The sequence below is a fragment of the Symphalangus syndactylus genome, chromosome 11 (genome assembly GCF_028878055.3).
Source record: "Symphalangus syndactylus isolate Jambi chromosome 11, NHGRI_mSymSyn1-v2.1_pri, whole genome shotgun sequence".
Classification (NCBI taxonomy): Eukaryota; Metazoa; Chordata; class Mammalia; order Primates; family Hylobatidae; genus Symphalangus; species Symphalangus syndactylus.
The window spans coordinates 53,127,364-53,152,458 of NC_072433.2; the positions used below are offsets into that span (position 1 = coordinate 53,127,364).

Sequence of the window (25,095 nt, forward strand, 5' to 3'; positions counted from 1 at the left end):
AATCACCTCTTTTACTCCCTAAAAATGCATCGTTTCCTTCTTAGCTAAGCCAACACCCCTGGATTTAACTAATCCAGAGGAATCATTTTCAAATCCAAGTCTGACTCACCCTCCTCAGAAACCCTCCATAGTTCTTAGTACAAGCTCTTCAGCCTGATTTCCAACCCTGGCCATGCCCCAATTCCCACTCATCCTTCCCCCTGCTTCTCCAAACCAAATCTAGAGGAAATCAGAAATCCCTTCCCACTCCTTTAACCTACCCAGCCCAGATTTTTGCTTTTTGCTTTTTTTGACCAGATATTTTTATCCCCACCAAATCCTCGCACAAACTGTGTCTTCTGTTTAGAGCACTTCCCTGTCTCCCAAACGGCCAACTCCTACTCAGCTTTCAGTACCCAGCCTGTGTTGCCTCTTCAAGAAAGACTTCTCTGACATTTCCGATGCAGTTCTGAGCACAATGTGTGGCCCTTGCCTGGGTCCAGGTCTGTCTTCCCAACAAACTAGAGTCTCCTCAAGAGGAGGACTGGCTGGGTGTTGGGGCTCACGCCTGTAATCCTAGCAATTTGGGAGGCTGCAGAGGGAGGATCACTTGAGCTCAGGAGTTTGAAACCAGCCTGGGCAGCGGAGTGAGATCTTGTCTCTTAAAAAATAAATAAATAAAAATTAAAAAGGGCAGGACTGATCTGATTCATCCCTGGAGTCTCATTGCTCAGCACAGGACTGGATTCAAGAAGGGATAGGCTGGTTAATATTTGTATGTCTACCTTTCTAGAAGAATTGACCAGACTTGGATGTCAGGGGACAGTCGAAGGAAAGTCCTGCCTGATTATGGCAGCAATGGTCATCCCAGAGATGGGGAACAGAGAAAAATGCTATGAGTGTAATATGACAGAGTTTGGATGAAGGAGTACCTTAGTTTGTGTTCCTCTAAAAGGAGACCCTGAGATGAGAATTTGTGTGCAACGACTTTCCTGAGGAAGTGATTCCAGTATGGACTGTGAAGGTGTAGGGAAGAGAAATGAAACAAGGAGAAAAGCCAACAAAGCATGTGTTTCTTTCTTTTGAGACAGGGTCTTGCTGTGTCACCAAGGCTGAAGTACAGCAGTGTGATCACAGCTCACTGCAGCCTCGACCTCCTGGGCTCAAGGGATCCTCCCACCTCAGCTTCCTAAATAGCTGGAACTACAGGCATGCCACAATACTCGGCTAATTTTTGTATTTTTTATAGAGATGAGGTTTCACTATGTTGCCCAGGCTGGTCTCAAAACCTGAGCCAAACTGCCTCAGCCTCCCAAAGTGCTGGGATTACAGGTGTGAGCCACCACGCCTGGCATAAGGGTGTGTCATTTATCAGGTTACCACCAAGAGCAGTTGGAGCCTCATCCCAAAAAGGACACTCTGAGACACTGAAGAACACCCCATAGCAATGATCCTTGAGGGGCCAGGTGGTTGGGGTATTTATTCCCTGATTTGTGTCTGTCACTGGCTACACACTTCAGGCCTGCTGAGAACACGGAGCACTCTCCCTCCTCCCAAGAGCAGCCTCAGACAAGAAACTCCGGGAGGAGCTGCAAGTCAGGGTGTCTGGAAACTGTCACAGTATATGACTTCCAAGGTGGGCCATGCAGGTATATGGGTGGGGCACCCACAGTGTCTGCTTCAGGGGGTGATGAGTTTAAAGTGCCTGAGAGAAATCCAGTGCCAAGTGTCAGAGGACACATGTGTGTTACAGACACTTCAGATAAGGTCCCTTCACCACGGCTGTCAAAGGCCTTCATGATGTGACATCTCCTTCCTCTTTGGCCTCCCCATTGCTGGCTCCAGTCCAGCCACAGTGGCCTTCTTTCTTCCAAGGCATCAGACTCTCTCCTCCTCCCTGGCCTTTGCACCTGCTTCCTGTCTGCCGGGAATGCTCTCCTTGGCGCCTTGCACAGCTGGCTCCTTCTCCATGTTCGGCTCTCAGCTGAGACCTTACATTTTACTACCTGGTGAAAGTAATCTCTTCCCCACCTCCCCTAACTTAGTTCTCTATTTCGTCTGTTGTACTGTCTCTGTTTCCTTCCTTCCTGGTTCCTTCCTTCATTAACAAACACGTATGGAGACTGGCTATGTACTGGACCTGTTCTAGACACCAGGGAGAAAATGGTCAGCAAAACAAATGCACTGCCTGCTCTCGGGAGCTTCTGTTCCAGTTGCAGAATCAGATAGAAGCCAGAAACAATAAGGGCCAGGCGCGGTGGCTCATGCCTGTAATCCCAGCATTTTTGGAGGCTGAGGCAGGGGAATCACCTGAGGTCAGGAGTTCGAGACCAGCCTGGCCAACATCGTGAAACCCCGTCTTTACTAAAAATATAAAAATTAGGGCTGGGTGCAGTGGCTCACACCTGTAATCCCCGCACTTTGGGAGGCCAAGGCGGGCGGATCACCTGAGGTCAGGAGTTCGAGATCAGCCCGACCAACATGGAGAAACCCGTCTCTACTAAAAATACAAAATTAGCCGGGTGTGGTGGCGCATGCCTCTAATCCCAGATACGCGGGAGGCTGAAGCAGGAGAATCGCTTGAACCCAGGAGGTGGAGGTTGCAGTGAGCTGAGATCACGCCATTGCACTCCAGCCTGGGCAACAAGAGGGAAACTCCGTCTCAAAAAAAAAAAAAAAAAAAAAAAAGCCAGGTGTGGTGCCACAAGCCTGTAATCCCAGCTACTCAGGAGGCTGAGGCAAGAGAATCGCTTGAACCCGGAGGTTCAACCTCAGGAGGCAGAAGTTGCAGTGAGCCCAGATGGCACCACTGCACCCCAGCCTGGGCAACAGAGGGAGACTCCGTCTCAAAAAAAAAAAAAAAAATCCTACTTGCAAGAGCACTGCGTGCTAGGAAGGAACTAGGGAGGGGCCGTGGCATGGAAACCAGGGAAGCGTTGGCTTTAGCTAGGCGGTCGGGAAGGTACCGCTCCTTCATCACGCATGTCACCTTTGTGCTTGGCTGTCATCTGTCTCTGCTACTAGACTTCAGCTCCCTAAAAGCAAAGGTCATAGCTGCTTGGTTCCCCATTGTCTCCCCAGAGCCTGGCACAGGAGCGCTCAATAAATATTTGGTGAATGAATGAATGCCAATTTGGGCATCCTCAAGGTAGGGAGGTGGTTACAGGCTGGGGTTGGGGGGACATTCTTCGGGGAGAATATGTGGAAGGGGAAGAGCAGGAGACCTGGGAAGACCATGGGAGAGGAACCTTAGAGAGGAAGAGATCTGGGGGCCTGGGAGAGGCTGGCGCCAAGGACGCCTCACCTTTTCCTCGTGCCCATACATGCTCCCTGCGGCTTCTAGCTCTTCCTGATGAGCTGGAAAGGGCTCTGAGGACCTATCATTTCCAGCACCAGAGGTCCCTAGAGTCTAGACCCAGAGGGCCACCCTGGGACTTAGGGACTCAGATGGAACCTGAACTTCTTCACACCTGAAACCCTTGGCTCCATCCTCCAACCTGAAAACCCCTGGCCCCATCCTTCTCTGCTAGGACTTGGCTCAGGTCCTGGGTGTCAGTTACTCCAGGAAGCATCCCTTGACTCCCAGTCTGGGTTAAGAAGCCACCTTCTGGCTTCTACAGCCCCCAGTGCTTCCCTCAGTCACAACCTGGCCACACCAAGTGTCATCCTCTGTCCAAGTATCTGCCTCCTCAGCCTGGGGCTCTCCAGGGCAGTGAGCCTAACTCATCTCTGGACCCAGCACCACCCAGCACAGGGCTAGGCCGGGAGAAGCCTCAGGTGGTGGCAGATAGGCCAGCAGGGACAGTAAGTAATGGCTCTGAATATGCTGATTGTTCTGCCTTGACCGGGACACCTGGGGGTGGGAGTGAGAAAGGGTTAAGCTGAGGCCATAACTACATGAAACATTCAGGTAATCCAAGATGTTGTGGGTCAATAGTAAGAGGGAAGCTGTACCTTAGTGCCCAGAACCAAAAGGTGAGCACAGCTGGCACTCTGGATAGAGCTCCATCCCTCAAGGCCCTTTAATAGGGGAAAAAATCTGGAAACCAAAGGCAGTGCAGGAGGGGAGCAGATTAAGTTCTTTCTTTCTCTCTCCTTCCTTCCTTCCTTCCTTCTTCCTTTCTCTTTCTTCCTTTCTTTTCTTTCTTTTCTTTTTTTTGAGACAGAGTCTCACTCTGTTGCCCAGGCTGGAGTGCAGTGGCGCCATCTCGGCTCACTGCAACCTCTGCCTCCCGAGTTCAATCAATTCTCCTGCCTCAGCCTCCTGAGAAGCTGGGATTACAAGCGTGTGCCACCATGCCCAGCTAATTTTTGTATTTGTAGTAGAGACGGGGTTTCACCATGTTGGCCAGGCTGGTCTCAAACTCCTGGCCTGAAGTGATTCACCGCCCTGGCCTCCCAAAGTGCCAGGATTACAGACATGAACCACTGTAAGCGCTTATTTCAAGAGTAAAGGGAAGGGCGGGCACAGTGGCTCACATCTGCAATCCCAGTACTTTGGGAGGCCAAGGCGGGAGGATCACTCAAGACCAGGAGTTCGAGGTTGCAGTGAGCTATGGCACCACTGTACTCCAGCCTGGGCGACAAAGTGAGGCCTCATCTCTTAGGACAAAACAAAACAAAATATAGAACTGAAGAAGGGGTAATGAGGGCGGGAAGATTCGGTGGGGCCCCAGTTGGAGCTCTTGTCCTGGCTCTGCCACTATCTGTACAGTCCTGCGCGGGTCGCCACCCTTTCCAGCCTCAGGCTCATCTGATACTTGAAGTCGGAAGTGCAGGAGTGGCTACCTGCAAGGGCTGAGGCTGCGGGTCCCGCTGCGGCCACAGGGCAGTGGCCTAGAGACGGCCGGGGACAGAGCCAGCGCGGGGGCGGGGCGTCAGGGCCAAGCTCCTGCGCGCATTCAGAGACAGCACCAGGGAGACGTGGAATGCGTGTGTTTATGTAGGTAGAAAAAGTGCACAGAACAGTGAGGGTGCAGGGAGCAAGGACGTCCTGGCCTGGCCTCCGATTCGCTGGAATTGCAAGGACCCTCCCCCAGTCAGGGGGCTCCCTCAAGGGTGGGAATAGAGTGGAGGCCCGCACGGGAGCTCTCTGTGTGCGATCCACTTTGTGGGCGTGTGGGTTTAGGTGTGGCTGGGCCTTTTCTGAACTTGACCCCTGAGGACTCAGAGTACCTTAGGGGCGGGGCTCTCCAGTGGGTGGGGCCTCACGCTCTGAGAGCAAGACCTCGGGGTCTGGAGGACCCGGCTTTTCCGGGAGGGCGCGGCCTCCCGGGGAGGGGGCGAGCCGAGCGGGCTGTCAGCCGAAGAGCTTCAGGAAGCAGGGCTGGCAGTAGGGCTTGCCGGCGCGCTCCTGAAAGGAGCCCTTGGTGAGCGGGCGCAGGCAGAAGGTGCATGTGAAGTGGTCCGGGTGGAAGCGGCGACCCAGGGCCGACACGCAGCGGCCGGTCACGGGGAGGCCACACGTGGCGCACAGCGAGCCGCGCCGTGCGTGGAAGTGGTTCTCGCACAACGGGCGGCCCTCGTGCTCGAAAAAGCTGCCCCCCGAGAAGGGCGCGAAGCATTCCTGGGGAAGGGAGGCCACGAAAGAGGACAGACAGGTCAGCGGCCACTGCCAGACAACGCGCGTTACTAGCAGATAACGCCCTGGGACCCCGCAGCCCGCCCCAGACGTGAAGAATCCCGTCCAATGGGACCCTGCCCGGAAAACTCGCCCCACCCGAGGCTCCTAGCAGCACCTCCCGTGACCCACCCCTCCAAGGCCCCGCCCCCTGTCCTGCACCCTTGACCCGCCCCTCCAGCGCCCCGCCCCACAGCCCTGTACCCTTGACCCGCCCCTCCAACGCCCCGCCCCGCAGCGCGCACCCTGCAGACGAAACAGTCCGGGTGCCAGAGCGCGCTGAGCGCCGAGATGTAGTTATCCAGGATGGGGCCCTGGCAGCCCTGGCAGCGCGGGGCGAACAGCTGCAGGAAGTCCCGGCGGCAGTAGGGGCGGCCCTCGCGCTCGTGGAAACCTAGGAGAGGCAACTGAGTGGGCTGAAAGCAAAGGGTGCGGGCGGGACGGGGGACCCAGACCTGAGATCTGGGGCCGCAGGAGGGGCAGTCCGAGGGAGCCCTGGGGAAGGAGGAGCCGGGTCTGGGGCGGGACAGAGCGGGAGGGCTCGGGTCCGGAGTCTGTATGGGAGAGGGCAGGGCCAGAAGAGAGCAGAAGGAAAACCATGGCCCTGAGGACTCCGGAGGTCGGAGGGGCTGGGGCGAGACGTCGAGGGGACCCGCAGCTTTTAAGGTGGGAGTCGAGTTCACTCTCACCCTCATCTCCGAAGGGCTCCCCGCAACTGACGCAGCAGAAATGCTCTGGGTGCCAGTGAGTGCCCAAGGCGGTCACCATCTTCTGCAGGGAGGGAGAGGGCACTCAGCGCGGCCTCTGTGCCTTCGCGCCTTCCTCTCCCGCGTGGAACCCGGGTGACTGGACTAAGGCATGCGTGGGGGGAGGGGGAGAAGATCTAACTAGGAACGTGGGAGTCAGAAAGGAAGAGTGGAGTCCAAGGGGCTTTGGACATTGCCAAGGGGAAGGGGTAGGGGTGGGGTGGGATATCGCGGGTGGAGCGGGACCCATGCGGTGGAGGCCCGTCCCACAGCTCTCCGGGTGAGACATGGCGGGCTCCGTGCGGCCGGGCGGGGCTCACGTGTCGGATGGGCTGGTTGCAGAAGCCACATCTAGGCGAGAAGCGCTCAAAGTAGCACTCGGGGCAGAAGGGGGCTCCATCCTTCTCGAAGAAGCTGCTGCCTCCCAAGGCGGTGGAACAGCCTCCGCAAACGAAGTGCTCGGGATGCCAGGCGCGGCCCAGAGCCGTCACCACCTGCGAGTGGGAGGTGAGGCGGGTCAGAGCGGCTCTGACAGCCACATGCCCAGTGAGGCAAGATTTACGCGGCGTTTTTCGAGTCCTCTCTGAGCGATCAGAATAAAGAATCCAGTGTTCGAGATCACGCAGCCTGTAAGCGATGGAGATCTAGCTCCCGTCTTCCAGCTGCGCTCCAGGATTGACCTATACATGAGGCACAGCAGGCACAGCGCCTGGAGCCCACAATACATTTAGGGGCCCATAAAAACGTTTTAATTTTTTTTTTTAAATCAGAGTAAGATCAGGCTGGGTGGCTCGTGCTTCTAATCCTAGCATTTGGGAGGCTGAGGTGGGAGGATTACTTGAGCCCAGGAGTTTGAGACCAGCCTGGGCAACATGGTGAAACCCCATCTCTACAATAAATAAATAAAATTAGCCAGGCGAGGTGGCGGGGGCCTATAGTCCCAGCTACTCGGGAGGCTGAGGTGGGAGGATCACTTGAGCCCAGGAGGTCGAGGCTGCAGTGAGCCACAATCGCACCACTGCACTCCAGCCTGGGTCACAAGAGTGAGACTTCGCCTCAAAATAAATAAGAGGGAGGAAGTGAAAAATCCGTTTTTAAAAATTCAGAATAAGAAAATGAACTAGAAGAAAATGCTTTAATATATAATAATAACATACCCATCTTTCCACCAACACAGGCATAAAAATCTATTTATTTTAATGGACGAAGGGACTCATGAAGATGAAAGTGCCTATGATCCACAAAAGTCACAATGCCACCCTCCTTTGCTGAGATGGGCAATTCTGGGCTGGGAGTCAGGTACTTGATCTACCAGGGGGCACTAGGTTAACCCCTAGGCACAGCTGTTGTCAATCACATCTGCTCAGTCAATAAGACAAGGACCAGTGAACCAAGTCCAGACTCTGACAGAGGAAGAGAGAGCCTTTGTAGATGCATGAGAGATGGTGGGTGGAGCCACAGACTGTTTTGTGAAGATCAGATGAGATGAGGGTTTGTAAAGGAGCTGGCACAGTGCCTGGCACACAGTAGGACCACAATAAATGGTAACATGGTTGGAATTTTCACCCTACCACTAACCTGCTGTGTGGTTCAGAGCTTCAGTTTCCTCATCCATAAAACATAAGTAATAATGATACCCACTTTCCAGATTAACTTACTAAAAGGGAACAGCATAAAGCCCGGATCTCACTATAGATGGGTCTGTGACAGGTCTCTGCCTCCTTTCTCACAAGGCTCCACTTACTTGCCCAGCAATAGGTTTATTGCAGGAGCCACAGAGGCCCTTGGCCTGGGTGGGAACACCCCGGCGGCTGAGGTCGGACTGCAGCAGCCCCAGCATGGTGTCTAGGCTGCCCTTGCCAGTCGGCTCTGGTGGGGACGGGGAGCCCTCGTTTGTGGAGCTCGCCACCGGTGGCTGGGTTGGCCCAGAGACTGGAAGCTGCAGCGGGGAGGACATGATAATTGAGTCAGCAAGGCAGCAGATGTGGAATTGTCTAGAAGGGGTTGGAGAGCCACAAATGGACACTGGCCCATTGCCCAACTCACATGGTTTTGAACGCGGAAGTCAGAGAGTGAGGCCATCAGTCTATCCAGCTCCAGAGTGGCCGAGGTGGCAGAAGGCTTTGGGAGGCCAGGAGACGGGCTGGAAGGGCTGTGAAGAACATGCTTGTGTCATCTCAGAGCCTCCCAGAGCAACGCTCCCTCTAGTGACTCAGACATCCAGGACTCATCTCCTCTCAGCCCTGACAATGATGCCAAACTCACAGGCTGGGTCTTTTCTTGTCTTCAGACTGGTCCTCCTTCTGCTCTCCTGAAGCCACCTTGCTAGATGGGAACTGAGACATGATTTCATCTGGAGAGAGGAGAGGAGGACGCTATATATAGGGCCATGCTCAACGCACCCTCCCACTTGAGGCTTTAGGTCCCTTTAACTGCTACACTGGGAAGTGTATTCCTCTTAGTCTCTGCCCCGCCCTTCCCTCCCCTGCTCCCATCCCCTTCCCTCCCCTGCCCCCATCACATCAAGGCCTCTCTCAGTCACCCTGGTACCTGTGATGTTGAACTGGGTGGCATTAAGTTCCTGAAGCAACCGATCTAGCTCACAGAGCCCAGTACCCAAGACACCGCTGGAAGAGGAGAATGGAGGGGCCGCCGGGGCTGCAGGCTTTGGGGACCGAGGCTTGCATACCGTGCTGGGAAGCAGAGTGGGAGCCTGGGTTCAGGGGTGGGGAATCCAAGCCTCCTCACCTGAGCCTCAGTTGGCCCCTTATGCCCTGGTTGCCAGGCCCCTCACCTGTACAGGTGGTCCTTGTCCCCCGAGGCTCCTGAAGACTCCCCAGACCCTGTCTACAGAGCGGAGACGCACAGGTGGGATGACAGGCCTGCACTCTGCCCCACTCAGGCTGAGATCCCCATAGACCAGGCCGAGCCTGGCCCTAGTGGCTGCCCCAGTCCCCAACATCCGATCTCACCTGTGGCTGGTGGCCATAGGATGGGGGAGGGGTGAGAGGCTCCGCAGGGCGCTCTTTGGGAGCCCCTGACCTTGGCATGTGCGAGGTGGTAGTCTCCAGGTCAGAGAGCAGGGCGTCTGCAGGAAGAGGCCATCAGGGAGAGAGACAGGGGTCACGGTTAGATCAGAAGATAAGGTTCCCAGTGGGCAGTACTGGAGCAGGACAGAAGCCAGTATTAAGAGAAGAGGTCACAGGGCCAGAGCCAGGCAGAGCACTGCTCGAAGGGTAGCAAGGAATATTTATGACCACAATATCCCAGTTGCTCACTCTGGGAGCCAAGCACAAACCCAGCCTCCTAATTATTTTATTCTCCCCATCTTCTCTGATGCAGTCAAAATGGGATCTTCACCCAAGCCAAATGTGGCTCCCCTCCAAATTGCTCCATTGGCCCAGTGCCTGGCCCCCAGCTTTCTGATTGGACGCTCTCTCTTCCATGCTTGTTAACTCCTCCCTCTATCTACACAGGCCCCGCCCAGGCCCCTGAGTCCCGCCCTGCGCTCCTCACTGGCGCTTCGCTGGGACCTGCCTTCTGATTGGCTGCTTCTCTGCGGTACAGCGTCAGTTACCCCTACCGAGCAGCGCCCTCTACCGCCAGGGGCGGGAAGCCCCTCTCTCCCGTGGAGCGGACAGCCTTCCAGCCCCAGGCTTCGCAGGGAGGACGAGATACCTGGGTCCGCCTTCCGGACAAGACACCTCTCTCCATCCCTGCATCCCCAGATCCGGGTCCTTTGAGCCCTTTCACTTCCAGGACCCAGAAGTCCTGCCCTCAGTCTTCGTCTCTGAGCACCCGCGTGAAACCCTGAAGCCTTCGCGGGCGCCTAGGCACTCCTGAGCTACTATTCTCTTCCTTGCCTCAAGGACCTGACCCTCACCGTGCTCAGGAGCCCTTAACTCCTCCTCTCCCAAAACTCTGGTGCAGGCAGGCCCGCTTTTTTTCTCCAAAACATGATGCCAGACTTTCCCGTGCCCTCTACTTTCCCGGTCCCCGGGCCGAGGCCCCTTTAACCCCTCCCTCCCCAGAGCCCCGCGCCTGGGCGCCCGCGGGCCCCGCACCTCCCGTTCCATCTGCTGCAGCCTGGGATGGAGGAGCAGAGCGAGGGAAGAAGGGAGGGAGCGGCCGGCCCAGGAAAGGCAGGAAGGGAGAGGCAGGAAGGGGGACGTGGAGTTGGAAAGGAGGCGCGGGCAGAGGCGAAAAGCAGAAGTAAGAAGACAAGGATGGGGAGATGCGGGAGAGCGACGGCGGGGAGGCAGCTCTGGGCAGCGGTGAGGAGCCACGGACCCGGGGATCCGGCCCCACTCACCCAGGTCCTCCATGGCGGGGCGCGGGCGGGTGGCGCGGGGCGAACAGGGCGGGGGCCGTGTCCGGTGGGGGCGGGGGGCGGGGGACGTCCGGGAGCTGGAAGCCCGGCCGTGACCATGTAAGGAAGCCGGGACCCGCTGGGATGGGGATGGGGGGGCGATGAACGGGGGAACCCGAGGTGGGGGCGTGGAAAGGAGGGAGCGCCCCGGCCCACCCGAGCCCAGCCCGCCGGCCTGCCGCGGAGGCGGCCACACCCCAGCCTTGGCCTCAGCTGCAGGGAGCCCCAGGAGGCCAGAGCCAGAGAGAAGTGGCTTCTCCAGACCAAGCTCCAGAGCCGCTCCCTAGGGAGACTTACAGACACTGACTGAGGCCCCCAAGCAGACACCCCTCAAAGCCAGCGCCTGAGTCCTAGACAAGAGCCTCCCTCCCACCCATGCCATTCCTGGGAGACTTGTCCCAGACGGAATTTTTGGATTGGTAGCAGGAGTGATGTTCTAAGACTCAGTTAGACCTCGGGTTCAGAGACCTTCCCATCGGAGACCCTGACAGATAGAGGCCCCAAGAGGCATACATACTAGACACAAAGAAATCTGAAGGACGGGGACAGACACAGTGAACCCACACACAGACTCTACACTAGAACCTTCCGTCCAAGACTTGGTCATAGACACACCTAAACTCGAACCCGGGCGCAAGTCCCTTGCAAATTCGGGTAAAACACTCCTAGGCAACCAACCCCCAGCCAGCCTGCAAGACAAAGCCCTTCCTCAACACTGAGGTGGCCCAGGCCTGCTCTGAAACAGCCCTTTCCTAAGTTACTGATGAACTCAGAGCAGAAAGCAAGACACAGTCTCCAGCCACAAAGTAGCAAGGCCTTCCCTGGACTGAGAAACGAGGTGGAAACGAGAGGCCCTAGAGGTAGTTATGGACAGACAACTGTGCTGCAGCCACTCTTCTGGACAGATCTGAGCACTGGACTGTGGGTCTCAACCCAGGAGCAAATCGGAACAACCTGGGGAGCTTTTTAAAATGCCGGACGGGCATGGTGACTCACACCTATAATCCCAGCACTTTGGGAGGTCAAGGCGGGCAGGTCACTTGAGGTCAGGAGTTCGAGACCAGCCTGGCCAACATGACGAAACCCCGTCTCTACTAAAAATACAAAATTAGCCGTGCGTGGTGGTGGGAGCCTGTAATTCCAGCTACTTGGGAGGCTGAGACAGAATTGCTTGAAGCCTGGAGGTGGAGGCTGCAGTGAGCTGAGATTGTGCCACTGAACTCCTGAACGACAGAGGAGACCCTGTGTCAAGAATAAAAAAGAAAAAGAAAAAAAAATGATCAAACGACCTGAATAGACAGTTCAAAGAAGTTATATAAATAGCCAATGATTACATGAAAAGATCCTCAACATCATTAGTCCCCAGAGAAATGCAAATCAAAACTACAATGAGATGCCACATCATACCTATTAGGATGGCAATAACAAAAAAGACAGGTAATTAGGCAAGGAGCAGTGGCTCATGCCTGTAATCCTAACACTTTGGAAGGCCGAGGTGGGTGGATCACCTGAGGTCAGGAGTTCGAGACCAGCCTGGCTAACATGGTGAAAACAGTCTCTACTAAAAACACACAACAAATTAGCCAGACATGGTGGCAGGCACCTGTAGTCCCAGCTACTCAGGAGGCTGAGGCAGGAGAATCCCTTGAACCTGGCAGGTGGAGGCTGCAATGAGCTGAGATTGCACCACTGCACTCCAGCCTGGGCAACAGAGTGAGACTCCATCTCAAATAATAATAATAATAATAATAATAATATTTTAAAGGCCGAGCTCGGTGGTTCACGCCTGTAATCCCAGCACTCTGGGAGGCCGAGGCTGGCGGATCACCTGAGGTCGGGAGTTCGAGACCAGCCTGGTTATCTTGGCTAAACCCCGTCTCTACTAAAAATACAAAAATTAGCTGGGCGTGGTGGCAGGCACCTATAATCCCAGCTACTCAGGAGGCTGAGGAAGGACAATCACTTGAATTCGGGAGGCAGAGGTTGCAGTGAGCAGAGATCGTGTTAGCCTGGCTAAGATGGTGAAACCCAGTCTCTACTAAAAACACACAAAAAAATTAGCTGGGCAAGGTGGTGGGCACCTGTATTTCCAGCTACTTGGGAGGCTGAGGCAGAAGAATCCCTTGAACCTGGCAGGTGGAGGCTGCAGTGAGCTGAGATCGTACCACTGCACTCCAGCCTGGGCAACAGAGCAAGACTACATCTCAAATAATAATAATAATATTTTAAAGGCCAGGCTCAGTGGTTCACGCCTGTAATCCTAGCACTCTGGGAGGCCGAGGCAGGCGGATCACCTGAGGTCGGGAGTTCGAGATCAGCCTGGTTAACTTGGCGAAACCCCATCTCTACTAAAAATACAAAAATTAGCTGGGCGTGGTGGCAGGCACCTGTAATCCCAGCTACTCGGGAGGCTGAGGCAGGAGAATCACTTGAACTCGGGAGGCAGAGGTTGCAGTGAGCAGAGATTGTGCCACTGCACTCCAGCCTGGTGACAGAATGAGACTCCGACTCAAAAAAAAAAAAAAAAAAAAAAAAAAAGCTGAAAAGAAAGAGGTAATTAGCAAGTTTTTGTGAGGATATGGAGAGATTGGAACCCTCACACATGGCTGGCTGGAATGTAAAATCGTTCACTAACTTTGGAAAATGGAAAATGGTCTGGCAGTTCCTCAGATGTTTAAACATAGAATTATATGATCCAGCAATTTCCCTTCTAGATACGTAACCAAGAGAAATAAAAGCATATTCCACAAAAAAACTTGTACACGAATATTCATAGCAGCATTATTCATAATAGCTCCAGAGAGGAAACAACCCAAATGTCCGTCAACTGATGATTGAAGAAATAAAAGTGGCATATCCATGTCTTAGTCTGTTTTGTGCTGCATCATAGAATGCCTGAGGCTGGATAATTTATAAAGAATAGAGGGCCGGGCGCGGTGGCTCACGCTTGTAATCCCAGCACTTTGGGAGGCCGAGGCGGGCGGATCACGAGGTCAGGAGATCGAGACCACGGTGAAACCCCGTCTCTACTAAAAATACAAAAAAAAAATTAGCCGGGCGTGGTGGCGGGCACCTGTAGTCTCAGCTACTCGGAGAGGCTGAGGCAGGAGAATGTCGTGAACCCGGGAGGCGGAGCTTGCAGTGAGCCGAGATTGCGCCACTGCACTCCAGCCTGGGCGACAGAGCGAGACTCCGTCTCAAAAAAAAAAAAAAAAAAAAAAAAAGAAATATCTTTCTTTCAGTTCTAGAGGTTGGGAAGTCGAAGGTCAAGGGCTCTGCATCTGGTGAGGGCCTTCTTTCTGCCTCATCCCACAGCAGAAAGTGGAAGGGCAAGACAGTGCAAGAGAGGAGGTGGGGTGGGGGCAGAACCCATCCATTTATCTATCAGCTGTCCACTCCCTTGATAACTAACCTACTCATGCAACAATGCCATTAATCCATTCATGAGGGAAGAGCCCACATAACCTAATCACTTCTTAAAGTTCCCACCTCTCAACAGTTGCATTGGGGGTTAAGTTTCCAACACATGAACTCCGGGGGACATGTTCAAACCGCAGCAATGCATGAAGTGAAACTGTATTATTCCTAATAAAAAGAAATGAGATGCTACAGTGTGGATGAACCTTGATAACATTATGCTATGTGAAAAAAGCCAGACACGAAAGATCACACATGGTATGATTCCATTTATATGACATGTCCAGAACAGGTCATCTGTAGAGATACGATGTAGACTAGTGATTGCCTAGGGTTGGGGGAAAGGGAGTGTTATGGACTGAATATTTGTGTCTCCCCTACATTTATACATCAAAGTTTAACCCTCAGTGTGACTATATTTGAAGATAGGGCCTGACTGGGTGCAGTGGCTCACGCCTGTAATCCCAGCACTTTGGGAGGCCAAGGCAGGCAGATCACCTGAAGTCAGGAGTTCGACAGCAGCCTGGCCAACATGGTGAAACCCCATCTCTACTAAAAATACAAAAAAAATTAGCCGGGCATGGTGGCACCTGTAATCCCAGCTACTTGGGTGGCTGAGGCACGAGAATTGCTTGAACCAGAGAGGCGGAGGCTGCAATGAACCAAGATTGCACCACCACACTACAGCCTGGGTGACAGAGCAAGATTCCAAAAATAAAAATAAAATAAAATAAAATACTGATGCCCAGTCCAATGTGAGCAAAAAGGCCCCAGGCATCAATAGTTTTTCAAAGCTCACTGCTTGGTTCTAATGCATAGCCTGAAAACCAGAGACCTGGACCAACACTCACAGAGGTTCAGAGACAGCAAGTGCCAACCTCAGCTGCCCAGAAGCAGACCTTGGCAGGCCCAGTGCAGCTCTCCCCAAAATCAGGCTGCCACTGAGGAGTCAAAAATCTGCAAGCCAATTATTAAAAAGTAAAAAAGCAACAGATGTTGGCATGAATGTGGAGAAAGGGGAATACTTACACACTGTTGGTGGGAATGTAAATTAGCTCAACCTCTATGGAAAACAGCATGGAGATTTCTCAAAGACCTACAACTAGAACTATCATTTGACCCAGAAATCCCACTACCGAGTATCTACCCACAGGAAAAGAAATCATGTAAAAGACAGCTGGACTCGTTGTGTTCATTGCAGTACTATTCACAATAGCAAAGTCATGGACCCAACCTAAGTATCCATCAATGGTTGACTGAATAAAGAAAATGTTGGCTGGCACAGTGGCTCGTGCCTATAAATCCCAGCACTTTAGGAGTCTGAGACAGGAGGACTGCTTGAACTTAGGATTTTGAGACCAGCCTGGGCGACACAGCAAGACCCTGTGTCTTAAAAAAAAAGAAGGAAAATGTGGTACATATACACCATGGAATAGTACACAGCCTTAAAAAATGAAATAATATCCTTTGCAGGAACATGAATGGAGCTGGAGGCCATTATCCTAAGTAAACTAACTCAGACACAGAAAACCAAATACTGCATGTTCTCTGTTATAAGTGGGAGCTAAGCAACAGGTACACAGGGGCATGAAGATGGAAACAGACACTGGGGACTCCAAAAAGGGGGCGGGTGGGTGCGCAGCAAGGGCTGGAAAATTACCTAGTGGGTATTGTGTTCATTCTTTGGGTAATGGGTTCACTAGAAACCCAATCCTCCCCAGTACACAATATACCCGTGTAAAAAACATGCACGTGCCCCCTGAATCTAAAGCAAAATAACAGTCAAAAAAAAAAAAAGATCTGGAAGCCAGGTGATGGAGACCCTGCCTTGGAGACCAAAGCAATGTGAGCCCTTCCCTCTCCTCAACGCCAGCACAGGTCTTTGTCTGTCTCTGGGCATGACTAAGACAGGGCTCAGAGATTCTCTCCACAGCAGGTCTTCCCTCAGACAGACAGCAGTAGGACACGTGGCCCAGGAGATGAAAAGGGAGCCAGAGAATGGGGGCCCAAGACGGGCAACAGTCAGTAATGCAAAGGCCTTCAACACATCATCAGACTAACAGCATTCCCTCAGCACAACCCTTTCAGCCCCGAGCAAGGTCTGTGTGTCCAGTTGGGTTGCTATGTCAGAGCAGTGAGGCCCTGACAGCAGGAAGCAGGCTTCCCCTGGGGCCCAAAACCACATCCTAAGCAGCAGCCTGGGAACTCAACCCTGTCCTAGTACTTATTAAACTGTCACATGCAAGGGGTCTGTGTCCAGACACAAAGACCTGAACAAGACTCTGCTTAGTGGGCAAAGAAACAGAAGCAGACACACCACACAACACAGGTATCCAACTCCAAAGTGTTTAATCTCAATTCCAGAGGTCTGGGCCAAGCCAGGAACCTAGGGCTCTGGGCTGTTCTGCTTCTCTGGGCCCTACGCCCAGACCCTGACCTTGGCTTCTCACTCCCAGGTCTTCAGATCGTTATCCTGGGGTCTGGTTCCATGTTCTCACCGCTCCTCCATGACGACTCCTTCTGCTCAGCCTCCTCCCTTGCCAGTCTCAGGGAGGCTCCTTCACAGCCAATTCATCCTTGGGTCCCCTTGCCAGGGGACATCAACAGTCTACGCAGGGACCCTTGCCCCCAACTCAATCCCCATCACCACGGCCAGCAAAGCCTCCGTCAGGGGCCCTGCCTCTTCACCTGCTGCCTCCACAAGCCCCACCAGGGCCAGACCCCGCTTCCTCGGGCACTGCTCTGGCCCCAGTGTCCAGCGGGCACAGTGGGCAGCCAGCCGGGGCCGGCCCAAGCGGAACACCTCACCCACTGACTCCGGGCCGCCCTGGGGTCCCAGGTGGATGCGGCCCACGGCCTCTTCCAGCTCCTCCTCCAGCCCAGGCAGTAGGAAACGGCCAGCGGCCTCCAGTGCCTCCTCAGCCTCTGAGCCCAGCAGGGGCTGGCCTGGTGGGGGCACGGGCCCCAGGGCAGCCCCACAGCCCCGACAACCATGCAAATGATGCAGGACAGGCCAGGCTGCGCCAGGCGACAGGCCTCGCAGGGGCACCAGGTCCATCTGGGCTTCTGCAAAGCTGCCTGACAGCAGGGCCCGGAAGAAAGGGGAGGCGGTGGCTGAGGCCGCTCGCTGGGCAGGGAGCTGGAGGCCTGAGTCCAGCAGGAAGTGCAGGTCAGGAGCTGGGACAGGGGCTGGGCCAAGCAGAGGTTCATAGAGGCAAGGGGAGGGTGAGTCTAGGTCCATGGGGACTGCCTGTGGGACAGCTGGGCTCACAGTGGGAGACACCAGGTCTTGGAGGCAGGAAAGGGAGTCCGCGGCAAAGAAGAGGAAAAGCGGGTGTGGGGCCGGCCGGGTCAGCGCTGCAAGGAGGAGCCGGAGGCCACCCTGCTCCAGGAGCAGCCGGCGCCACAGAGAGGGTTTCCTACAGGGAAGAAAAGGCCTTTCAGAAGGTGGCAACCGGGCCCGGGAGAAACAGCACTCCTCCCCCAACCCCGCAAGGCACCCACTTCCCACTCACCGGCAGATGAAGGGCAGGGTCAGCGCACAGGCCACTCGGTCCTCAGGGCTCCCAGAGAGCAGCAGGTGCGTGAGGGCCCCAACCCCGAAGGGCGACTCGGCCTGAACCGTCAGGTTCTGCAGTAGCCTCTCCCCTGTGAGTGGAAAGCTTGTCAGGCTGGGAGCTGGGGTCTAAGACACGTGGGATGAGTGAGACAGGACTCTGGGCCTGTGAGATGAAGGAGGGTGAAACCTCTGGGTGAGAAATCAGGGCACTGAAGAGGCAGTGCTGGGCTCGGGACGCTGGGAACCTGAGGTCCAGGACAAGGACAGAAGGTGGGACGGTCAGGGTGTAAGTATGGGCCCCTGAAGCAGCCTGTGGTCAGGGCACAGCAGACAGGGCAGTCCCTGGCAGTGCTGGGGGTGGTGGTGAGGCTGGGGTTCACAGGTCAGCATGCTGGTGGGGAGCAGTCAGGACAGCGCTGAACCAATGGCAGAGCCAGGAAAGAAGCACAGACCAGCCCAGATCCTGGGTGCCGGGCTGCATCTGGAGTTAGGGTATCTGGACCCCAGGGCTAGGGCAGAGGACACAGCAGAACTCTGCCTGTGGGCCCATGGAGGGCCTGAACGCCCTGTTCCCCACCCCACTCTGGTGACGGGTTGTCTGGAGGACGCGCTGGGGAGGACAGGTGAGTGGGAAGGTGAGGTTCTGGGCCCACGGAAGCCATGGGGGAGGATGGGGACTCGCACAGGGCAAGGAGACGGGTGGGTGTGGGAACTCACCCAGCTCTCGGTGCCGGCTGTGGAGAGTGGGCCGGGCACGTGGTGCCGGCCAATCGTCGGGCGCCACCCCGAGCACCAGCCAGGCCCGCAGCAGCGCTGCGCCATAGCTGCGCACGAAGGCCTCGAGGCAGGCAGGGTTGCAAGTGAGGCGTGACAGGATGCGCAGTGCACGTGGGCTGGGCGGGCCCGGTGCGCCGGTCACATAGGTCAGCAGGCCGTACAGGGCCGGACCGGTCACAAGTGCCCCACTTGGGTCAGGGGCCTGGGAAAAGCGCGATAGCAGCAGCAGGGCTGGCCCTTCGCGTCCCCAAGGCTCCTCGATGGCGGCGGCAGGGCTGCGGCCCGGAGTGCGTTGGGTGCGTGGTGACCGCAGCGAGGTCGGGGTGGGGGTGGGGCTGGCCAGCTCCATGGGCTCCGGCGGAGGACACTGCTCAGGAGACCAGTCAGGGGAGATGTCATCAGGGCCCGTGGCATAGCCTTCGGAGATCAGCCACGACCTATGGAGGGCAGAGAGGGAAGGAGACTGAACCCAGAGCCAAGGTGAAGGGGCAGAGTCCAAGAGGTGTGAGCTGTCTTTTTTTTTTTTTAAAGAAACGTGGTATCCCTCTATAGCCCCGGCTGGAATGCAGTTGTGGGATCCTGGCTCACTGCAGTCTTGAACTCTTGAGCTCAGGTGATCCTCCCACCTCAGCCTCCCAAGCAGCTGGCACTACAGGTATGTGCCACCACACTCAGCTAATTTTTTAAATGTTTTGTAGAGATGGGTCTCGCTATGTTGCCCAGGCTGGTCTCGAACTCCTGTGCTCAAGTGATCCTCCCGCCTTGGCCTCCCAAGGTGCTAGGATTACAGGCGTGAGCCACTGCATAAGCTAAAAGCTGTCTTGGAGGGAGGTAAAGCCAGGGGAGAGGAGGAGGGCAGAGAAAGGGGAGAAACGGAAGTGAGAGGGGGATAGGACTAAAACCTCATTCAGTAATTACTGATGCCTGTCATGTGCCAAGCTGTTCTTTCAGTGCTGGGTAGAAGCACTGAACAAACTGCCTGTCCCCCTGGAGTTTATGTTCCAGTGAGAAGAAGCAGACAAGAAGTAAGAGTACCATGAGTTACGTTAGTGTGGGGCTAGTGTAGAGTACAGGGGTCATGGAGAAAATAAAAAGGAAATAGGAAGCGCTGGGGGCTGGGCATGGTGGCTCACATCTGTAATCCCTACACTTTGGGAGGCTGAGCCGGGAGGGTCACTGGAAGCCAAGAGTTCAAAACCAGCCTGGGCAACCAAGCGAGCTCTCCAACTCTAATGTTTTAAAAAAATAAAGACTTCCTCAGCTTTCCTGTGATGCTTCAGCTCATGAGTGATGGTAACAGAATAAGAACTTGGACTCCAGAGCCCACCATCTTAACCAGCGTATATCCCACCTCCCAGTGAACTTGTCTGGGGCCCAAAGTTCAAAGGTGCTGGGGTGGAACCAAGGTTAAAAAGTAGATCCAGCCAGTGCAGTGGCTCACGCCTGTAATCCCAGGACTTTGGGAGGCTGAGGCGGGTGGATCACCTGAGGTCAGGAGTTTGAGACCAGGCTGGCCAACATGGTGAAACCTTGTCTCTATTAAAAATACAAAAATTAGCTGGGTGTGGTGGCCGGCACCTGTAATCCCAGCTACCTGGGAGGCTGAGGCAGGAGAACTGCTTGAACCAAGGAGGTGGAGGTTGCAGTGAGTGGAGATGGCACCACTGCATTCCAGCCTGGGCGACAGAGTGAGACCCTGTCTCAAAAAAAAAAAAGGTAGACCCAGGGGAGTAGAGTGTGTTAAATAGGAACTGGCAGGTGGTCATGTGGGAATCAGGAGTCTGGGTTATAAAAGTCTTATTCAGACAGAATGGGGGTGGAGGTAGTGAAGAGGACCAAGACAGACACAAACCCCACACCACTGCACTGCTCACCCTCCCAAGCCCTGAGGCAGGGACTCACCTGAGACTCCGGAAGCTTCCACCCTGTGCCCGCTCAGGGGTCCTCTCCTCAGGGAAGTCCCAGGAAGCAGCTTCTCTTCCCTCTTCTTCCTCCTCACCAGCCTCACCACACAGCTGCCCAGCCAGGAGAGGCACAAGTCCCAGAGCCTGCAGCCGGCCCAGGGCCCCAGTGTCATACAGAAACCCCACAAGGGCAGCCACAATACGAGGGTGCCATGCGCTTGCACGAGGGTCCCGCAGCAGGCCCATCAGTAGATCCAAGCCACCAGCATCCCGCAGTCGGGCCCGGTTGATGGCCTCACGACACAGGAGGCACACAGCCCGCACCAGGGGCTGCTGGGAGGTTGGGCTAGCTCCATTAGGACCCCGGCGCTGCCGGAGCTCATCTACCAGCACCTCCACGCCACCAGCATTGCCCAGTGCAGGCCGAATCAGGCCCTGGGCACACAGGTTGGCGAGGATCAGAATGGTTCCCTCACGTACTGCCCGCTTGGGGTGGGAAGCCAGGCTGACGAGTGGACCCAATCCCCCACCCAAACTTAGCTGCTCAGCACAGGCCCGGGAGCAGCCTCGGCTGAGTTCCAGGAGGGCACGGACGAGGGCTAAGGTCAGTGCAGCATCTGGGGCAGTGGCCAGGAGCTCGGCCAGTGGGCGCACTGCTCCCTGCTGTGCCAGGGCCAGGCGGTGCTGGGGTGAGTCTGCCAGGTTACGGAGGGCACGCACCACGCTCTGCAGGCACTGCGAGTCCTGGCAGGCTGTCAGGCTCTCCACAAGCAGGGGAACAGCACCTGAGGGCAGGAAAAGGGAGCACAGAGGGTGAACAAGGACAGACACTCAAGCCTTTCTTCTGCCCCGAGCCCTAGCAGACCCCAACCTCACAGCCTCTCACCAGCACAGTGGATGTCCCCACAGCTCTCAGGTTCCATGGCTAAGTTCCCCAGGGCACGGGCCGTTCGGTTCTGGATGCTGTCTGTCTTCATGCACTGAAGAATGGTCACTGCAAGGACAGTTTGGGCTTGTAAGGGTTCTACCCCTTATTCACCTGGAGAATGTGGCCTGAGAGGGCCTGGAAGGCTTTCAGAAGAGGCTAATGGTCAGCAGGGCACAGTGGCTCAAGCCTGTAATCCTAGCACTTTGGGGGACCAAGGTGGGTGGGTCACTTGAGGTCAGGAGTTCAAGACCAGCCTGGCCAACGGGGCCAAACCCCATCTCTACTAAAAATACAAAAATTATCTGGGCATGGTGGTGCGCGCCTGTAATCCCAGCTACCCGGGAGGCTGTGGCAGGAGAATTGCTTGAACCCAGGAGGCAGAGGTTGCAGTAAGCTGAGATCGTGTCACTGCACTCCAGCCTGGATGACAGAGCAAGACTCCATCTCAAAAAAATAAAAAGAAAGAGGCTAACACTCGGGCTGGGTCTGGAGGGGTACACAGGAAGGTATTTGCCAGAAGCACGGTGGATGGGGGTGTGAGAAGGCATTTTAGGTTTGGAAGTAGCCTTTCCAAAGGTCCAGAGGTAAGATGCAGTGTCTGTGAAAGGCTTCAAACGTCAGGCCAAGGGGTCAGAACTTGAATGTGAAGGGACTGGGGGCCACACAAGGGTTTTATGAAGGGGAGTGACATGATACAATCTGGCATCCATAGGGAGAATGCATTACGGGGGAAAGAATTGGAAGGGGGGAGTCAAAAGGCTGTCATAATAGTCCAAGCATGAAAAAACAATAGCTTGAACCAACCCAGCTACCGGCATCACACAGCACAGAGATACCAGTCTCTGGGCACACAATGGAAGTAGGGAGAGAGAGAAGCAGATAAATTCGGAAGATATTTAAAATGAAAAATAGTAGCTGAATGATGGGGGTTATTTAATAACCAAGGCTCTTGTCAAACATATATGGTCCAGATACATTTTATGTAAATTTTAAATATATTAATGCTTCCCTTTATCCGAAAAGTTAAGATGTCATCAAAACTAGCATAATTTCGTGGAAGGCAGGTAGTGACATGTAAACTGCTTTCACACATTGCCACTAGGAGGCACCAATTTAGCTGGTAAACAGAAAAGCTTATGTTTTGCTAGGATTTGTTCTTCCTGTGCTGGTTTTAATTATTTTTATTTATCTTTTCCTGCTTCTAAGCGACTACTGGTTTGTTTGGTTTTCTAAGATACGAGGTCTTGTTACGTTGCCCAGGCTGGAATGCAGTGGCTATTCACAGGCACAGTCATTGTTCACTGCAGCCTCGACCTCCTAGGCTCAAGGGATCCTCCCGCCTCAGCCTCCCAAATAGCTGGAACTACAGGCGCGTACCGCTGCACCCAGCTTATGCTAGTTTTTAATAACTTGAAATATGTATAATGCTTAGAATATTTGTATATTCGTGCTATATTTGTACTTCGTTTTCTCCCCACTCTGATTTTTTGAGGTAGCGATTATTGCCCCATTTTACAAGGAATCCTAGCCTCGGAGGGGTTAGGTGACTTTTGCAGAACTCCCTTTCTGAACCACTACACCTTCCAGCTCATCAGTGGGGCTTCAGAACCTTGCACAGGGCCGGGCACATAGTGGGCACTGAATGTCTGCTATGAACATCATAACTGGACGATAAGAATCATCTGAAAAAGTCACCAAATAACTCTTTGGCCTCCGCTAGTCCAGCTTCGAAAGAAGTCCTCAACAACTAATTCCTAGACAATGGCTATAAGATTATCTGGTCTGGGAGGGCTCTCTCTCATCTATAGAGAGTGCAGTGACGTCACGGGGCACAACAGATTGAGAAACAGGAGGATGCGCCATCACAAAGCACATTATTCCGGGATATGACACAAAGAACTCCAGACTGCCCGGGTCCAGACAGCAAGGGAGTTGCAAACCTAATCTTTCTAGGAAACGGGGGCGGAGCACTTACCCAAAGGGAGTATGCCTCCGAGTCTGCGCACTTCGGACCGGCACGCCCCTTCCGTACAGCAATCGGCTAGGATGCTGAGCGCCAAGTCCAGCGTCTTGCGCAGGCGCACTGGCGGCGTAGGCATAGACGACGACGCAGCGGAGGGGGCGGGGCCCGACGCGGGGGCGGGGCTAGAAGCTGCCGACGCGGCCGACGAGGGGGCGGAGCCGGCGCCTGCCTGGGACGGGGCGGAACCCGCTGCGGCCGCTCGCCGTAGCAGCGCGAGTAGGGGGCGGAGCCCGCCGCGTGCCCGGAAGCGCTCGATTCCCCCCGCTGCCTTGATGTGGCGCGTGCGGAGGGCTAGAAGCGCGCGGCTCAGGGGTGTCTCGTTGGTCGCTGGGTCCTTTTCCCCACCCAGACCCTCCCCAGCCGCCGCCGCGAGCTGCGCGAGGCAGAACGAGAGCGAGTCCGTGAGGGTTGGCTTCGCAGCCGCCATCTTGGCTCGGACCTCAGACTCCGCCCCGCTTCACGCCGCTGATCCCAGGGAGCGGAAGTGGAAGACAGGGGAATCGTCGGGCACCGACTCGCTGACGCTGTTTAAATAGCGCCACCGCAGCGATGCAAGTCGGAAGTTGTAGTTCTCGACCCCGGAAGTCTGTCCTTGCACAGGAGGCGCGGCGATACCTTAATCGCTGCGCAACCTGGGACGTGCGGGCGGTGCATGCGGGAGATGTGGTCCGCGCCGAGCTTCTCACGCCTACCTCGGGAAGCGCCGGAAACTCTTCCAGGGCCCTCCAGGTGGGCCGGGGCCTCCGAACAGCCCAGACGTCCGACCATGGAGCCTTCGTGCCGTGCTCCGCCCCCGGCGTGCACTCGGCGGGGACCGCCTTTCCTCCTCTAGGCTCGCTTCGCTGCCCCCCAGCGGTGGTGCAGCCTGGCCTCGGGACGGACTCCGAGAACCCCGAGCCGGGCCGAAAGTGCGGGGTCCTGACCGTGCCGCAGACGGGGAGCCCTCGCTCGGTCAGAGGAAGAAGAGGGTTAAACCTACCGAGAACGTTCGCTGCCGTTTCCTAGAGTGACGGGCTTGTGGAATTTTCCGTTTCTGGAGCTGGACCCCGGTGTCCCGAGTGTCCTCCGCTCTGGACGTGCTCGTGAGCTGGCATCTAGAAAACGGGGCGTTCTTCACCCGCAGTGCAGTCGGCCGCGCCAGAAGAGGCGAGGGAGAATCCGGACGGGGCGGGGCGGCGGGGGAGCGGAACATTCGCATCCTGGGGATCCCCCAGGTCACCCCTGGTTTGCGGGGTGGCTCTGCCTGAGCAGCCCTTCCTGGTGTGGCCGGGGCAGCTGCCCTCCCGGAAAATGGTCAGGCTCTGGCCCTGGGGAGGAAGAAGCCTTTGCCAAGAGCAACCGTCTACAAGCCCCAAAACCTGCGAGTGCCGGAAGTGTGGGCTGACCACAGCCTGCCTCCCCGGCTTCATTCACCACCAAGGCAGCCACGCTGGTGACAAGCCTTACCGTTGTCCGGGGTATGGCAGAAGCTTCCGATGTGGCTCTAATTTGGTTAAGCACCACTGGGTACACACCGGTGAAAAGCCGTACTCCTGCCCCGCGTGTGACCGTCGCTTCAGCCCTATACCTGTGCTTAGTGTGGTAAGACTTTCAGCATCAGCTCCAAACTGATCCAGCACCAGCGCGCACACACCGCTAAAAGCCTTACCGCTGAGGGGACTGCGGCAAGAGTCTCAGCCTTAGCTCCAACCTGTTGCAGTACCTGCGCTCCACATGGGTGAGAAGGCCTCTAAGTGCCTTGTTTGTATTGTAGTAGGAGTTTTGTGCACAGTT

The 25,095-nt window shown here is 55.4% G+C and overlaps 2 protein-coding genes across 4 annotated transcripts; both read right to left on the reverse strand.

Moving 5' to 3' along the window:
* Positions 1-4,897: 4,897 nt before the first annotated feature.
* TGFB1I1 (transforming growth factor beta 1 induced transcript 1) lies at positions 4,898-11,222 on the reverse strand. 2 transcript variants are annotated; one of them, XM_055299614.2, is made up of 11 exons: positions 10,658-11,221; positions 9,318-9,433; positions 9,140-9,192; positions 8,896-9,038; positions 8,611-8,698; positions 8,392-8,497; positions 8,090-8,284; positions 6,666-6,839; positions 6,289-6,370; positions 5,845-5,993; positions 4,898-5,545 (listed from the first exon to the last, which is right to left on the reverse strand). In XM_055299614.2, exons 1-11 carry the CDS (start codon positions 10,668-10,670, stop codon positions 5,279-5,281), a joined length of 1,386 nt encoding a protein of 461 aa, XP_055155589.1. In that variant the 5' UTR covers positions 10,671-11,221; the 3' UTR covers positions 4,898-5,278. The 2 variants fall into 2 exon arrangements, with proteins under 2 accessions (XP_055155589.1, XP_055155588.1); XM_055299613.2 differs by lacking the exon at positions 9,140-9,192 and having other exon boundaries at positions 4,908-5,545; positions 10,658-11,222.
* Positions 11,223-16,463: 5,241 nt separating this feature from the next.
* On the reverse strand, positions 16,464-24,418 carry ARMC5 (armadillo repeat containing 5). 2 transcript variants are annotated; one of them, XM_063611914.1, is made up of 7 exons: positions 23,275-23,749; positions 21,258-21,365; positions 21,092-21,156; positions 20,370-20,515; positions 18,408-18,904; positions 17,647-17,779; positions 16,464-17,550 (listed from the first exon to the last, which is right to left on the reverse strand). In XM_063611914.1, exons 1-7 carry the CDS (start codon positions 23,747-23,749, stop codon positions 16,740-16,742), a joined length of 2,235 nt encoding a protein of 744 aa, XP_063467984.1. In that variant the 3' UTR covers positions 16,464-16,739. The 2 variants fall into 2 exon arrangements, with proteins under 2 accessions (XP_063467984.1, XP_055154078.1); XM_055298103.2 differs by having other exon boundaries at positions 20,370-21,156; positions 23,275-24,418.
* Between the last annotated feature and the right edge of the window lie 677 nt (positions 24,419-25,095).

Bases quoted from the DNA above. Each gene is read 5' to 3' on its own strand.
- TGFB1I1 (XM_055299613.2), bottom strand. From the start codon at position 10,774: ATGGTCACGGCCGGGCTTCCAGCTCCCGGACGTCCCCCGCCCCCCGCC. The intron at 9,434-10,657 runs GTGAGTGGGGCC...CTCTTCCTGCAG, and splicing joins CCCCGCCATGGAGGACCTGG to ACGCCCTGCTCTCTGACCTG. The intron at 8,498-8,610 runs GTGAGTTTGGCA...TGTTCTTCACAG, and splicing joins GACAAGAAAAGACCCAGCCT to CCCTTCCAGCCCGTCTCCTG.
- ARMC5 (XM_055298103.2), bottom strand. From the start codon at position 23,749: ATGGCGGCTGCGAAGCCAACCCTCACGGACTCGCTCTCGTTCTGCCTC. The intron at 21,366-23,274 runs GTAAGTGCTCCG...CTGTCCTTGCAG, and splicing joins CGGAGGCATACTCCCTTTGG to TGACCATTCTTCAGTGCATG. The intron at 17,780-18,407 runs GTGAGTTCCCAC...TTCCACTCACAG, and splicing joins CAGCCGGCACCGAGAGCTGG to GGGAGAGGCTACTGCAGAAC.